We start from the raw sequence: 15,276 nt of genomic DNA, 5'->3' as shown, positions 1-15,276 counted from the left end.
TTCTTAACAGGCCTGAAAATGTATATGGCAAATTACAAATGAGTTTTACTTAACACTTCTCACACTCCCCAGAAGAACGTTGTCCAACTTGGGGATTAGCCCAAATTCTGACTCTATAACAGGGATGTTACTCATGTATGGCTGATTTTAATGGCCGTTATGCTTAAATTTTGCTGTTAATAATCATGATCCAAGAAGGATTAACCCTGAGTTTAGGCATTTTTAACCATCCATAGACCAAAACTTCCACTTTGTAAACAAGTAATTGTCAAAATTTACAGGACGCCATGTAGTAAGAGCCCTTTAGGATTCTGTGACCTGCTCTCTGATTCCTCCCTCAGTTCAAACCTTAAATTTAAATATCCTTTACCATTACTTTGTCAGTATGTAGTCACTCCATCTAATTCTGTCACCATGTGGTAAACGCTATGGCCTCAAGAGGTCAGCATGTTTTATACATGATTTCACTCATGACACACTAGCGTTTTCCCCGCACACACAAACTGCCAGAATGGCAGAGCGGTTGAAGACCCAATCATTTCTCGCTGTCTCCAAATGGATTCATGGGCAGATGTCCAACTTTTGATGTGCAGTTTTCATTGTCGTGACGGTAATAGTTTAGCAATGACTCACAATTTCTAAAACGTGCATTAGTAGGACACAAAGTTCCAGCGATGGCCCCGATTGATCCATATCAAACTTTTATATGGTAAGAGACAGACAAGAAGTTTAACAAGGAAAGACAATTTTTCCCATGGGAGCAATGATATAATGGAAAAGTCTTAAAACTTTACAGCAGAACAAAAGTTTGCACAGTGGCCATGATGTAACATTCTATGCCTTTTCGGTAGTTAAATCAAAGTCTTACCATAACTCATCTTAGTTCTTCTGTTTCGCTTAAATATCTAAATGAAATGCAATGAATATGTTCAACAAGTTGTAAAATATATGCAGGCGTTATAAATTTCCCAGACTTAGTCAGATGATTACTCAAATTTGTACACTTTAAGATCTTTGTATACATTTCCGTTAGCCACAATGACCAGTGGCCACCCTGAAGGACAGGTAACTTGTTTACTTTTTGGTGAAAAAATGACAATTTAAAATCCCAACAAATCTAAAACAATGCAAAGCAACAAATCAAATGTTTTCACCAAATAAGATTACTTTATTTCATTAAAAACCACAGATCAACTATATTAGTACAATACGGTTCAGTAAAGGTCAAACTAAATAAAGATTAGAGCAGAGCTGGACACATTCAATCAAAGGTAACAGCACAGAGAGTCAAATACAATAATTTCAATCAAATACGCTGACAGTTTTCCCCACGGTATCCAATTCTTATTTCAGAGGAAGTCGAATTATGGGCATTGTGATGATGCCAAAGCAGCGTTACACCATAAAGAGTGGATCTTGTCAGTTTTTTCCCTTCCAAAAGAATGAAGTTTCCTAATGCAGAGGTGCTGTAACAGTCTTTAAGCTGGAAGACACTTGAGGACATGGAGCCCATCTGGATACTGCTTCCTGATTGGATGGTCAACAAAGTGTCTTTTCCTGGCTGCTCTCCACTGATTTGATAAATGAAGAGGAAAGGAGAGAGCGTGGAGTTCAGGGCTACCAGAAGTTGACTCTGGAAGAGGAGAGAGGTTCAATAAGTTGAAGGGAATAACTTGGCGGTCCACAGTGGATGGCAGATGAGGAGGAAAAGAACAGCTGGATGGAGATTCTGAGCAGTGAGGATGAGAGGCGATGTGTTGGATTCAATTAAATATATTATTAATGGCTCAATCCATCTTATTAATCAAGACATTTTAATAGCTATAACTGAAGATGGCTGATAATTAAAAAGTGATTACAAAAGAGTCTGGCAGACTGATGTCTTATCTCAAAGGAGTATTCAACACTTCTGCAACCAATGAAAGACAATAACATATCTACAGTAGGGGAGAGCACTATGTGGTTACACAAGTAAAGTGGGCAAATTCGTGACATGTAGGCACTCTGCACTACAATAAGTCTTGGGTGGTCTGATTACAGGTCAGCAGCTCTAAATACAGGTGTGAATACACCCAAAACAGATGCTTCAGTATCCTCAAAGCACTCAAGCTTCACATTGGGTGCCAGAATGTCCCCAGGTGTGCTTATTAGGAGACAGCCAAGGTCTCTCCCACTGTACCACCAGGTATATACAAACACAAATTTGGACTTGCATTGGCAAGCTTTATTGACGCTTCAAGTGTTGTTCTCAGTCACTGGAAGATTCAGACAAGGTCTGTTTTAGATAAAGGGTCAAAATGATTGATGTGCTTTCTTTAATCGCAAGGCTTAGGGTTACAAACAACAATTTTCATAATCATTGCTTCTGCTAAGTTGTTTCTTAATTAATAATTCATCATTAATTCAAATTTTACTCTTTTTTATATATATATATAACATTATATATGAGTAACATTATATATGAGTAACATTTGTGAAAATGCCCATTATATTTTTCTAGAGCACCTGGTTAACACATTTTTTAACATTAATGTAAGTTTAAAAATGTACTGAAACCATGTGCATACATTTTGTTTTGTGCTGCCCTTTTTCTTTTTTTAAAACTTGATCTTATAATTGTATTTGATTTTTCTTGCATAAATCCTTTAATGGTGCACTTAAATCTATTATGCTGGATTCTGGACAACATGTTGCATGACTTCCAGAAACTATAATCATTTTTATATTCTTCCTTGCAGGTGGCTTAACAGAAAGCCACCCCATAAGCACCTTCAAACCTTGATTCAAATTTGTAGAATACATACGTTTTAAAGCACCAACACAATTTTCATTGGTGTTGTAGCATGTACGTCTATTGCTACTGTAATCTCTTTTAGCTATATGATGAAGTGCAAATGTGCATCTGTTAAAATGTAATGTGAGCTGGGAAATAAAACAAAATACCCAATTGGTTACCAGAGCTGCATTTCAGATGTACATGACACTATGTCTGAACAGAGCCCTGGATTGTGCATTAGCCTGTGATGAACTATACATGTCTAGCTGGGGATTACATTAGACAGCTAAGTAAAAGAGTGTGTAGGAAAAGATATGAAATGCAATTTAATTTTCTCTGTAATGATGGTTGTTACTGATGGCAGGTCATCATTTGTTTCCATATCTTCATAACTACTTTACTGGAATATATAATGCAGATTATAGGGTTATGGTTGACAGGCCTATATATACACATCAAGTGTTGGAAAATTACATAATTCCTTCCTTCAAAGGAGGCTGTCAGATCTTTCCTACCTGAAAAGGGTTCAGTAGTTGATCATCTTCTTAATTGCATCAAAGCACTTCCACTTGTCTGGGATGTAGAAGGGCTCAAAGATGTGAGGGAAGGGGGTGTCATAACCGCAGACCCTACTGATGGGAGCCTCCAGGTTAAGGAAGCACTGCTCCTGCAAGGGAAAAAAACATATAGATGAGATCTTCATATATGCAGCTGCATGTCACAAGCATGTTTGGTTTGTTTAAAGCTCTTCAATACATGGACATATTCAACACTAACAATAACGGTATAGGAGATATTGATTGAAAAAATGATCAGAACTGATCAAAAAACATGACAACTTATATGCTTTAATTCAAAATGTTTCATTCAGGCTCCTCAGAGCAGGCCGATGCTCAGCCAATTTGGCCAGAGTGCAAAACAAGCCATGACTCGTGTCTCTGTATTGGCTTTTGACCTCTCCCCATGGAGACAGAGCAGGGAGAAGTTGGCCAAAACACTCCAAATAGGACAAACCCCCTAATGAGTTAAATGAACACACCTGGCACAGATTTGCAGCAACAGACCTGAAGTACCCTCTTTCAGAGGAAACTGACCTGCAAACAACTCAAGCAACCAAAACCAAAGCATATGAAGTGACTCCGAGGACGTTACACATCACCCTCTGTCTCTGACTGACACTGAACGTTTTTTGACCTGTTTCTTGCGACACTGACTCACTCACGTCATTCATGTAATTCCACATTACAAACCAACCAAAAAGCTGCCATGAAGCAAATTTGACATTTGGCAGCCCAGGGCTTGTATGTTGTTTCACACTATGCTTTTCTTTATGTCTTATATAACAACTGGCAGAATGTCAGTCTTGATGAGGAGCCTTTGGTGCTTTGCTACTTTTACAGCCTGTAAAAATCCAACACATCAAGAGAAAAAGAGACAGACATAGACTGCAGAAGCCTGCCGCTCTGTGTGCCTGTGGAGTTGACATGGTAAAGTGAGAACTTTCCTGCCTGGATGTCAGGTTTTGGGTTATATTACTGAATTCAAAGGATTACCAAGTAGGCAGGCAAAATCCAGAATGATCAAGAGAAGATTCAGGAAGCAATTAATGAAACAAGAACAAGACTAAGTCTACAGCCATGCTAGCAGTTCTATGAGGCTGTACTAAGCATGAATGTAAAAAAAATAATAATGAATACAGGTGGGGCCCTTTCTTTCCAATGAAAGATGCTCAGTGGCACACAAAGAATTTTATACTTGACTTCCAAGTATAAAATTCAGATAAAATGACCTGAATCTTACGTAAATCTTCCGCATCCATGAACCCATAGAGCTAGCGCACTAGCAATGTATTAAGCCCAACCTCCCAGCCCTCGGTGCATGAGTGAGAGACGTCTCTTTCCCAATATAGGTCTATGGGGAAAAAGTATTTTGGGGCATCACATGACGGACCCCGATGTTGTAACTTCACTTGGTTTTCATTTGGGCATTATGTCAAATTTGCTAAGAATCCCGGCGCTCTTCCTGTGGGCTTGGTACCCCTGGACACAGCGGTGCTTAGAGCTAAATGCTAAACAAAGTCAGCATACTAGCATGCTCACAATGACATCGCTCACATGCTAATGTTTGGCGGGTATATTTTTTTTACCATGTTCACCGTCACAGTTTTGTATGTAAGCATGCTAACATTTTTGCTTAATAGCAATTAACAAAAGTACAGTTGAGGCTGGTGGTAATGTAATCAGCTTTCCTCATACACAAAAGTATTGGACAAATCAAAATGTTTACCTGATGGTGAAAAGTTTAGGGATCACCAAAATCCTCCTGAAGGGAATGTGAATGTGAGTACCAAATTTCAAGGAAATCACTCAAAACTGTACATTTCAAACTCATGGGACTGCAAGACAAGAAGCCAGTGGAATCACCAAAGTATATATGATTCATCATCTGGGAACCATGAATGTCTGTACCAAATTGTGTGACAATGCATTTAAAAAATATTGAGATAATTAAGAATTTAGCCTTCTGCTGGAAAGTCAGGGAATTGAAAAGTCAATAGGATATATCCTCTGGGCAACATGCAAAGATGACCTAAAATGCCTGGAGGACACTTGAGGAGTAGGGACATTGGGGATATATGAAGTAACTAGCCATTATTGTGTTAAAACCAGTCAGGTCAGTAATGTCAGTAGATTCTTTGACACAAAAAGCTTGTGAACAGAGGCCATCACAGTAAGCATCAGGTTTGCTGGGTCTGCTCCACCCGGCTAATTAACTATGATGAGCTTTAATGAATGCACATTGAACGGAGACCGCTAGCTCAACAGACCCGCCTTTCCTCTCTCCTTGTGGACTTCAGAACAACCTGAGGCTGAATCTCTTTAACAGTAACAACAGCCACTGTGCCATTGGTACCATGAAATGCAGTAAATGACCTGATTTATCTGACATATAGACCTCAGGGCAAAGACAATGGAGTATCCCTTTACATTCATTCATTTAATAACATGAAATGCAGTGAATGAGCTTTTGTCCAAGGTATACTTGAAATGGTGAACATTTCTGATTGAAACTCCTACAACTTAACCAAAATAAAACAAGGTACCTTGTTTTCCTTTCATCGCAGTTTATTGATAAAAGTGACAATAGGATTATCCTTGTCCGTTGAGATTACAATGTCAAAATGTATTATCTGCCCGTCTACAGACAACAAGTCGGACAGTACCAGGGAGTTTGTTCTTTTGTCTGGGTCACATCTGTAATCTCCTCTAAATACATTCAGTGGAAGTGGGAGAAAAATACAGGAGCCTGAGTGCCTGCCACCACAGCTGGACAGAGAATGGCCACACAACTCAGATTTCATTCAAATCGTTGTTTATCTTTCGGGAAGTGCATCATTATATGTAATGTACTTAAATGTCAGAATAAAAATATATCAACCTGGCAGTGCCAAAACGCTTATTTAAAATACTGTGCAGCGGGGGCTCAGAGTTGCCGTGGCAATATTGCGTCTCTGGTCATGCAAAGAAAATCTGAGTTTGTCAGGAACACCCACAGATTTGGGGTTGCAGTTAGATTGGTGGGAAAGTGCCAATATCACTTGCTATATAAGCTGAGAAAGTCAATGCCAGGCATCCAAAAACCAGCCTGATGTCAACTGAGAACCAGGCCGAGGCTAGTTTTAATTCTACATTTAACTCTAGAAATGAGGTTAAGATCAAACAACACTTGTCACTTATAGTGTGCATTGTATAGCCTATTGGAATATCTCTTCCTATTTTCATAAATAATAATAGATTATACTAAATTGTTAAGTGCTATAGTAGGTGTGATGGCCCCAGGGTCTCCGCCAGGGTTTGCTTAAGTTGTGTTTAGTTTCTTAGTGTTCCTGGTTGGTTGGAGCGCGAGGCCATCAAGGGATTGGAGGCAGCTGCCACCGTTTACAGTCTTTAAGAATCGCCCCTTCTTAGGACTTGAGGGCTTCTTTACCCCAGGCACCAACTTGTACTATTTTGGACTTTTGATTTGCTGCATGTGTCTATATATTTATTACTACCTTGGTTCACTCGGCAGTATGTTCTCCTTCCATTCTAACTTAATAAAATGTATGTTTTGTTACATTGGTTGAACTAATTAAGCCTTTATTAAATAAAACTACCTTTAAGTTTGTCCCTTGCGTGTGCTTCCCTTATTTGCTGTGGTCTTAAGCCAGACCATTAAAAAAGAAAAAACTACAAGTCATTCCATCCCCCACTATGTTTTTTTTCCCCCAGGTCTTTTTTCCAGGCTATCATTTGAATACTGGCTTTTTTTTAACACAATAACGTAGCCTTGCCATATTCACCACTCTTCTGCTTTGAGTTTCTCAATTCTTTTTTCTAATACTCTTAACTATTTCACAGAAAAAAATTGAGGCATCTGACTAAAATGCAATCAAATATAACAGTAAGGCTGATGTCGATGATATAAAATTACATTACCTAGATGCTTTCTTTCGTTGGCTATTGCTGAAAACATGCCAACCATAAATAGTATCAAAAAGGGGTTTAATATCTTGAAGATCTTAAGAAATATAACAAAGTTCTCTCTCAACCTGGCCCTTCCTCTTTATTGCTCTATTTCTTCCTTCCTTGTGGACTTCAGAACAAACTGAGGCTGATTCTCTCCAACAGGCACTGACAACAGCCACTGTACCCCTGGTGAAATGAAAGCCTTATCTTTGCATTTTCTAACATTTTGTCCTTCAGCGCATCGCTTTCATGTGCCGACAAATGTCCATGGCCTTGGGGTCTATGAAGCGCATTAAAAGTCAGTTGTATATTAAAAGTACATTTGAGTAGAGAAAGAAAAAAGCTCGTAGTTCTGTATTAAGAAAAGTTTCTGTGAAACATAATGTACTGTCACTCTTCAATAAGCCTCACATTTTCAAACATGTTCTGTGTTTTTGCATACATAGCCTCCAGCAGGCAACACCAGGACTATGTCATAGGTTTCTTTGGGCCATGATCTTCAGAAGCGGATATTAAATTAATTAAAAGAAAGATTCCATACCCATGAGCTCACTAAAATAGTTCTAAAGATCATTTAAACATCATTAATGCATGCCGTAACTGGCCCCTAGCTAACAAAAGACACCAGGTGATTTCTGGGGCCAAGTTCAGTCCCAGTTTCTGAAAACACACTTGAGAATGTTTAGGTTGAACAGGAGTGTGCTTGAATAGACTTGGCCTGGAGCAAATCTAGATGCAGACCTCATCTATTTTGAATTACTAACAGGCAGATGGAAAGTCCACACAACGTTACATATTACAAGGTTAGTCTTTTCAGTTCTATATCAACACACAATCACAGCATTTCCATAATTTTGCTTCTGTGCAGGCTTGACTGAAAAATCAGTCAGGTTATAGGCCTTTTAATGTTAGGCCTAAACATCTAATAAATAAATAAATCTTATTGTTTGTTTATTAACCGCCCCCTGGCTATTTTTCCACAGTATATATGAAATGGTGGACATTTTGATGGACACTGAAGAGGAAAAAAAACTTTCCCTACCACTAACCCAAAATAGTTTCTGCCTTCATTTTCATACATTGAATCATCTTTTCTGGTGTATGATGAGCCCACAGGGCTGCTAGTGCAGGTAGATTTTCAGTCTTGTTTCAAATTCAGATGAGCTTCAAGGCTATTTCTGCAAAACATGAAATCCAGATATTACATTAGGATTTCTTTATTTCAGATATTCAGTACGTAAGAAGATTTGGAATGAGTAAAACTGACATTAAACCTAACGGATGAAATGCAACTGACTTGCATCAGGGAAGTTTGCTCAACACCTTGCAGTTACATAAAGGTAAGAAATGTCTAATGAGAGAATCAGGCTATTGGTTACTGACGGGATTAAACAGCAGACCACAATTATAAAACCTCTCTACCCTACATGGTGGTACCTGTGACCAATTCTCATGTATTTTATAAAGCCCCATAGTATTAACATAGTCCAAGGAAGTTGATTGTATCCCCTGATGGAGACCTCATGGGTACTCTGCTTTTTATTCAGACAACCATGACTGGCAGCTAGTAGTCTGAATCTGATTCAGAAGGCATTTATGGCAGAAAACATTTAAGCCTTTATCTTCAGATAACAAAAACTGGGCCTGAGTGGAGTCCGTAGTCATTGAACCACGTCCCAGAAAAGTACCACAACACATCGGGGCGTACTGGGTTGGATGTTGGACTCTGTTGTTTTAAATTACATACAAATAACGGAAAGCACTACCAGCCAATCCAAGAGCTTCACAGAAACCCCTGAGGGACAATGATATATGATTCAATGCAATGTAAAATATGATTGGAGAATTAACTGTAGTGTTACCTTAGCTACCAAACTACCATCTTCAGTATCCTTGTACACTCAGTATGTAATTTGCACTTTTTTCTAATAATTGTTCAAAGCAGCTGAACAATCTTGTAATACTCTATGGTCGCAGTTATGCAGCATTAATATTATTACTTTGACAACAATGGAATTTTTAAAAACTTTTTTTATGAATCCACATGATCAGCCACAGTGTCCTTTTTGGGAATCTGAATCTCTTATAAGCAAGTCTGTCGTGGTTTGGAGTTCAGAGAAGGAGGGTGTTTCACCACTTCTCTCTGTGCATCCCTGAGGTCCATGAAAGCATTGTCTTACGCCACATCTTATCCCTTCTCTGTTGGGTCATCTGCCAAAACACTCAGGACAGGGCCAGCCAATGACACATTATTATATCACCAGGGCCGAAGCCAAAGCTTGATAAAGGAAACTTGCCAAGCCCAACTCAACTCCCCTCTGTTCTTCATAGAGAAAGAGAACATTGTTAAATGGATCTTCAAGGAAGGGACTGAGGTGGTTAGCTAGTAGGTAAAGCCACTCTCACACAAAATAGTAGAAAGAAGCGCTCTCAGACAACAATACCTAAACTATACAGGTTTACTGACAACACGTTTCTCTTTTTGTCCCTTGATTCGGAGCCGGGGAGGGGTAAAAAGGCTGTACTAGTAAACAAGGAGGTGTGGTACAAATTGGAACCTTTAAACAACCACACTGCTAAATTAGTCTCAGACTCTTCCCGCTCAAGGCTATATTTTTAATAGCTTCCCAGTAGGATTGCAACACTATCAAACTAAAACTGCCATTTTGTATTATGCCACAAAGTAATTTCTGCTGCATGGTTTCCAGACATTGAGTTAGCCAAGCTAAATCATTAAACCAAGCACGTAACCTCAAGCTGCCTCAACAAATGAGAAGGCTGCGTTACACCAGTTGCTCAGGTTCTGACTGCATATGGAAGATGGATATCCATCACTGTCTGACAGCACATTCACTGTGGTTTGTTGGTATTATATAAAAAAGGGTTATAATGTCTGTACATTTTGCAGATTTTGAATACAGACAGACTATTCATTTATTAAATTGTTTGTAGGCTTACATAAGAGCAAATCCTTTTCTTTTTTTTAGGATTATTATTATTTATTTTTATTTTTTTTTATTTTTTTTAAATCGGCCATTACTGTTATGTCTTTAATGTGATTATTAAACATTTTAGGGCATTTTGTTTCAAAAAGGAAAATCTTTGAATTTCCAATTTTGTCCTCATCTCTCATTAAACAATAATAGCAAAGTAAAGTACAATATAAGTAAATAAGGAGCGCAAGTTTGAGGAAAGTTTGATAGCTTGTCTTGTCGTCACCGCCGACTTGCCGGGACTCCAGCCCGATGGGCTGATTAAAACTCAAAGGGAGAAATCTGTTTCTTTTACTGACAGAATGAAAGGCGACTGATGCTGGTCAAGAGAAGGAGGTTGTCCTTTGACACTCCCTCTCACTCTGTGTGTGTGTGTGTGTGTGTGTGTGTGTGTGTGTGTGTGTGTGTGTGTGTGTGTGTGTGTGTGTGTGTGTGTGTGTGTGTGTGTGTGTATACACATATAATGCAGCCCTTGGTCCTTTGCAGATTGTAGTGGCTGAAATCAGCTTGGATTGACATTGGTTACAATAGATTCCAATGGTGAACCAGTTTCATGGTGAGGTAAAAACAAAACTATCCCAGTTATTACTTATTACCCTTTCATGCAAAATACATACAAGGTGGCTTTTGGGTCGAACTGTCAAGTGCAGTTGAGAACGAGGCTCTGAGATTACCAGGCATGTTCATCTGTCCGGTATTGGCACAATGCAAAGCCTGATATCAACTTAAAAGCAACACAGATGGTTTATAATTAATAAGAAATGCTGTAGTCCCATGTGCTGGTAACTGGCTGCAATTTATAAACCGTTGATGGCACTAAACACATCACTTAAGAGGAATGGCTTATTGGGCATTATAGGCTACTTAGGGCCATTGTACCTTATATTTGGGAGAAAGCCAAAACAAGCATATGCCTTTATCTTTGAAGATTAAATATCTGTAATCTAATGAAGGGTTTAATAGTTTGACAAGTCAAGCTGCATCCTTTAAAAAACACAACTATGAACCAGTCTTAGTTTTTCTTTCCAGAGAGTGTGTCCAAATCTCTTGAAGCCATGTGAAAACTGCAGATCAAGGGAATCAGTGAAGACACAACTTACATCACCCGTACACTATGTGAAAACATGGAAATGAGGGGGATGAGTCACTGGCCATTTAAAAGCTCACTGACAGGGGTGAGAGCAACATCTGACTAGCAGTCAAAGTGAAGAGGATCGATTGATGTTAACTGCTTCAACTCTGAGTTCATGAACATAAACAAGCAAATTGTATCAACAATCTGATATAAATAGTATAAACTGATAAAATATCTCTGTGCAGCTACATAAACAACCAATTCTCCTCTAGTATACACTCATCTTTTGAGTCATTACATTTTCACTCCCTTATTGTTGATTGAGCCAGACCAGCAGGTAGCAAAATGCCTCTATTGATCTGGGGCAGGAGTTTAACTGACAGACACATCCCCCTCAGACAAAATGAGGGATACAACTGCACCCACCTACTGGCATTCACCTGTCCCTTTAAACTCACTCAGAATCTTTGACTCACATCTCCACCTCTGTGTCTCCCTTTATCTCTGCTGCGGCCCTCCCAAGGGAGACACACCTCACAGTTTTAAAACCACTCTTTTTGGCACTCAGTGAAAGGCTATATCAGATTTATTACAAAGTGGGCCTTTTATTGCCAAAACCATTGCAACCTATTAAGACTAATAGCTTTGAGGACAACCTCCTACCCTTGGGAGCTACAGACCCCAATAAACCCTCATGAAAGACAGTATGTTTTGGTACACAGACGGCACACACTTACCTGTACTGTAGAGCTAATCTCAGCAGCAAAGCCTCCGGTTATTGGCGCTTCATGGCTGATGAGCAAACGTCCGGTTTTCACCACTGACTGAAAAACAAAAGACACAGAGATGATTAAAGGAGGTTCAGCCTTCCCCTTGCTCATTGTTTCAAAGCAGCAGTACCTCTAAATGACATTTTCTTCAAAAATAAAAAAGAGCGAATTGGCCAATTCAAGCACATCAGAGTTCACACTCAACATTGTAAGTAGCACATGAACTGCTAAGCTGGAAGGATGAATGTCACAAACTATCACTCAAATCAAGTAAATCGTTTTCTTAGAATATTATGACTGGTACCTCGGACCAGTTGCAGTCTCTGCTATGTAGCTGTTGCCCAGTAAGAATGGTTCATATGGCCTGCTATAGTACGCTATATCTGCTTGCTACCCTGTGTGTGCACGCATTAAATGGATACGACACAAGCATATGAGCTGGAGGGCTGATTTAGGCTGGTATACAGCGCCAACGGGACAATCATGGACATTAGAGGTCTCAGCCTGCCAGGCATTTGCATTTGGGTTTTCTGCAACCTGACATTACTGCAGGAGGATGCCTCTTGCTGCTCCACCCGTTATCTACCACAGCATAAAACCAATACTATACTATAATCTCATCCACTTGCCAACCGTCCAAACCAAAGCTATGTATGTTCTTTGCAACATCAGCAACCTTTCCTCTCCTCTGCCAGGTTGTTGGATTTCTATTTGTTCCCAGCAATAAATTGGGTAAACGTCTCTTAAACTCAAGTCAGAGTCATTACCAATAGCAAAGTAAATGTTTTTTTCTACATTATTTTGAGTATTTAAAACTTTCAATAGGATTGAAGATATGTGTGGAGAGAGTAATAGGTTTGAAATACGTGTTTATGTTAAGAATATGCAATGATTTTCCACTAAAATAACGGCAAACAATACTCTCTTCTTTTGAATACAGAGTGGTAATTATCAGAATCCACAAAGAAATCCAAACAGCAATTTAAAATAAATAACCCACTGACAATAAGCATCACCTGTCCATATGGCACTGTAAATTAAGCCACTCCAACAGGACCACATAGTGTCAAACACAGAGGCATTCTGGGGCCTCTCGCTGATGTTAAACAGGAAAATGTTCCCATTGCTGAGGAAAATCGGAAAACCTTGTAGTTAGAAGCTGGAATGCAATGCTTCTTAAAGATTTTTCCATTAAACATGATTGTAGAAAAGCTCAATGCAATGTCAGTTTGCAGAGGCTACATATTTAGCAGTCTTCGACCAATTGAGGGGAACGAGTTCAGTCTGTAAAAAATCACTGATTATATGACACTATCTTCAGGAATGTGGAAGTTAATAACGACACTGAAAGACAATAACAACTGTTGGCAATCAGCAGAGTGAGGAGTAATCAAGCGAGGGGTTGAGACTAGGGAGATGACTTGATATAACATGTTGCCGTTAGGTTAGACTTAGCGCCATGACTCATACAGGTGTGGCACTGCCCGATCCTCTACCCTGCCCTGATGCTGATCTCAGTCCTTATCGTACAGACACACTACACACACAAAGACTGTCAACATAACTTCCAATTTACACTGCGACACCAGCATCACCCTGATATCCCTGTGGGTCTTCTCCCAGAGGGGTGACCCATCATACTACTCGCTGCAACAGGATTGCATTCTTTAGATGCTTTTGACACAAAAGGAGCCTGCCACTGTTTTTACAATACTGTGGGATAGATGTTCAGAAATTGGGGCCTGGGGAAAGCTTGTGAGCCAGTTAATAGACTTGACCCAAAATCATGTTGCTTAAACAAAAGTGACAGTCTCTGGCAAAGTGCCCACTAGCTGGCCCCGAGTTCAGTAGGCTTTTGTAAGTAGTGCCTAATATGACATACCAACTATAAATCAAGGAATCTGTATGTGCATGACCTTTGCATATCTCAATAAACCGTTCATACAATCTACTTCACTACACTTGCCGGGTGTATTTCCGTGGACATGCAGCACATTCAATATTAATAATTCTGTTATAACGAATGGCCACTCGCCCCCAACAACACTGCCAGCAGAAATATTGGGAGTCAAGCCAAGCAATTGGCCTGTTATGAACGGGCACTCTTTCCAAACGCGCACTGTACTAAAAAAAATGCAATGACGTCTGTGACAGCAATGTGGCACCTTGTGCACTAGAACAGTAGGGAATGCAGTTCATATGGTGAGTTGAAGTAACTGCATTTCAGTCACAGAGGAAAAAGAACAAAATAACAACATAAACAGTTACATTAAACAATGACATTTTCTCACTATACTTTCTCACTCTTCAAATAAACTGTAGCCAATGCATTGAATTAAATGTTCATTTCAACATGCTGTGTGCTCAGACTGAAAATGCTTAGATGTTGAAGTTTATTAGGTGTAGTGTTTACCATGTGCACCATCTTAGTTTAGTGTGTAGCATGTGAACAATGGCTAATAAGAACCAAACACAAAGTGCAGGGGATGCTGATGAGAACGTCATTCATTTTGCAGATATTTGGTCAGACAACAAAGTTTTGGAGACATAAAGATTTTTGACCTGATGATGGCACTAGATGGAAAGTCAGGGGTTCACCTAAATCATAAGGATTCATCCTCTGGGGACCATGGATATCTGTGCCGAAATTTCATGGCGATCCACCCAGTGTCGAAACAATTAACATAAAACCACAAATGTCAAATTCATGGATATAGGTTTTGCATTTGTCAGTCCCTAGAAATATTTTGGGGGAACACATTTTTCTTTCCACTTCGATGGATTTCAAGTCTGAAAAAAAGGGCAATTGTAATAGCTTCTGTTGTCAGAAAACAACCTACTCATGGCCTCGTGCCTGATGAGTTTATCACAGAGTGACTTGTGTCCTTTGAATCAAAGAGCATTTCCTCACCGGAATTGAAGATAGTGAAAGGGTTGATTAGAAAGAAAATACAAGACTATGAACCAATATTAAGGTAGATAGTGACAGTGTAAAGGGTGTGATTTTCTTAACTGTAAAAGAAAGGCTGTGTGGTAATGAGTGATGACTTGGAGGAATTGGCAAACGAGAAAGTGGTTTTAGTTGCTATATTGTGCAATTCCAGTGGATAGGAAACTGAATAGCATTATTACAATTTTCTGATTCTGTTGGATT

At 39.3% G+C, this 15,276-nt stretch overlaps 1 protein-coding gene across 2 annotated transcripts in view; it reads right to left on the bottom strand.

Annotated features, from left to right (window-relative positions):
* Positions 1-721: 721 nt before the first annotated feature.
* bckdhb (branched chain keto acid dehydrogenase E1 subunit beta) overlaps positions 722-15,276 on the bottom strand; it is a 48,198-nt gene continuing 33,643 nt past the window's right edge. Inside the window, exons 9-11 of one of the 2 annotated variants that reach the window (XM_054621846.1) lie at positions 12,090-12,176; positions 3,292-3,443; positions 722-1,633 (exon numbers count right to left, since the gene is read on the bottom strand). In XM_054621846.1, coding sequence (XP_054477821.1) covers positions 3,303-3,443; positions 12,090-12,176 — 228 coding nt within the window. In that variant the 3' untranslated portion in view covers positions 722-1,633; positions 3,292-3,302. The other variant, XM_054621847.1, reaches the window with a different exon arrangement.

This window comes from Anoplopoma fimbria, chromosome 20, assembly GCF_027596085.1.
Source record: "Anoplopoma fimbria isolate UVic2021 breed Golden Eagle Sablefish chromosome 20, Afim_UVic_2022, whole genome shotgun sequence".
In the NCBI taxonomy this organism is placed as follows: domain Eukaryota; kingdom Metazoa; phylum Chordata; class Actinopteri; order Perciformes; family Anoplopomatidae; genus Anoplopoma; species Anoplopoma fimbria.
This window is presented reverse-complemented; position numbering and strand designations above follow the sequence as displayed.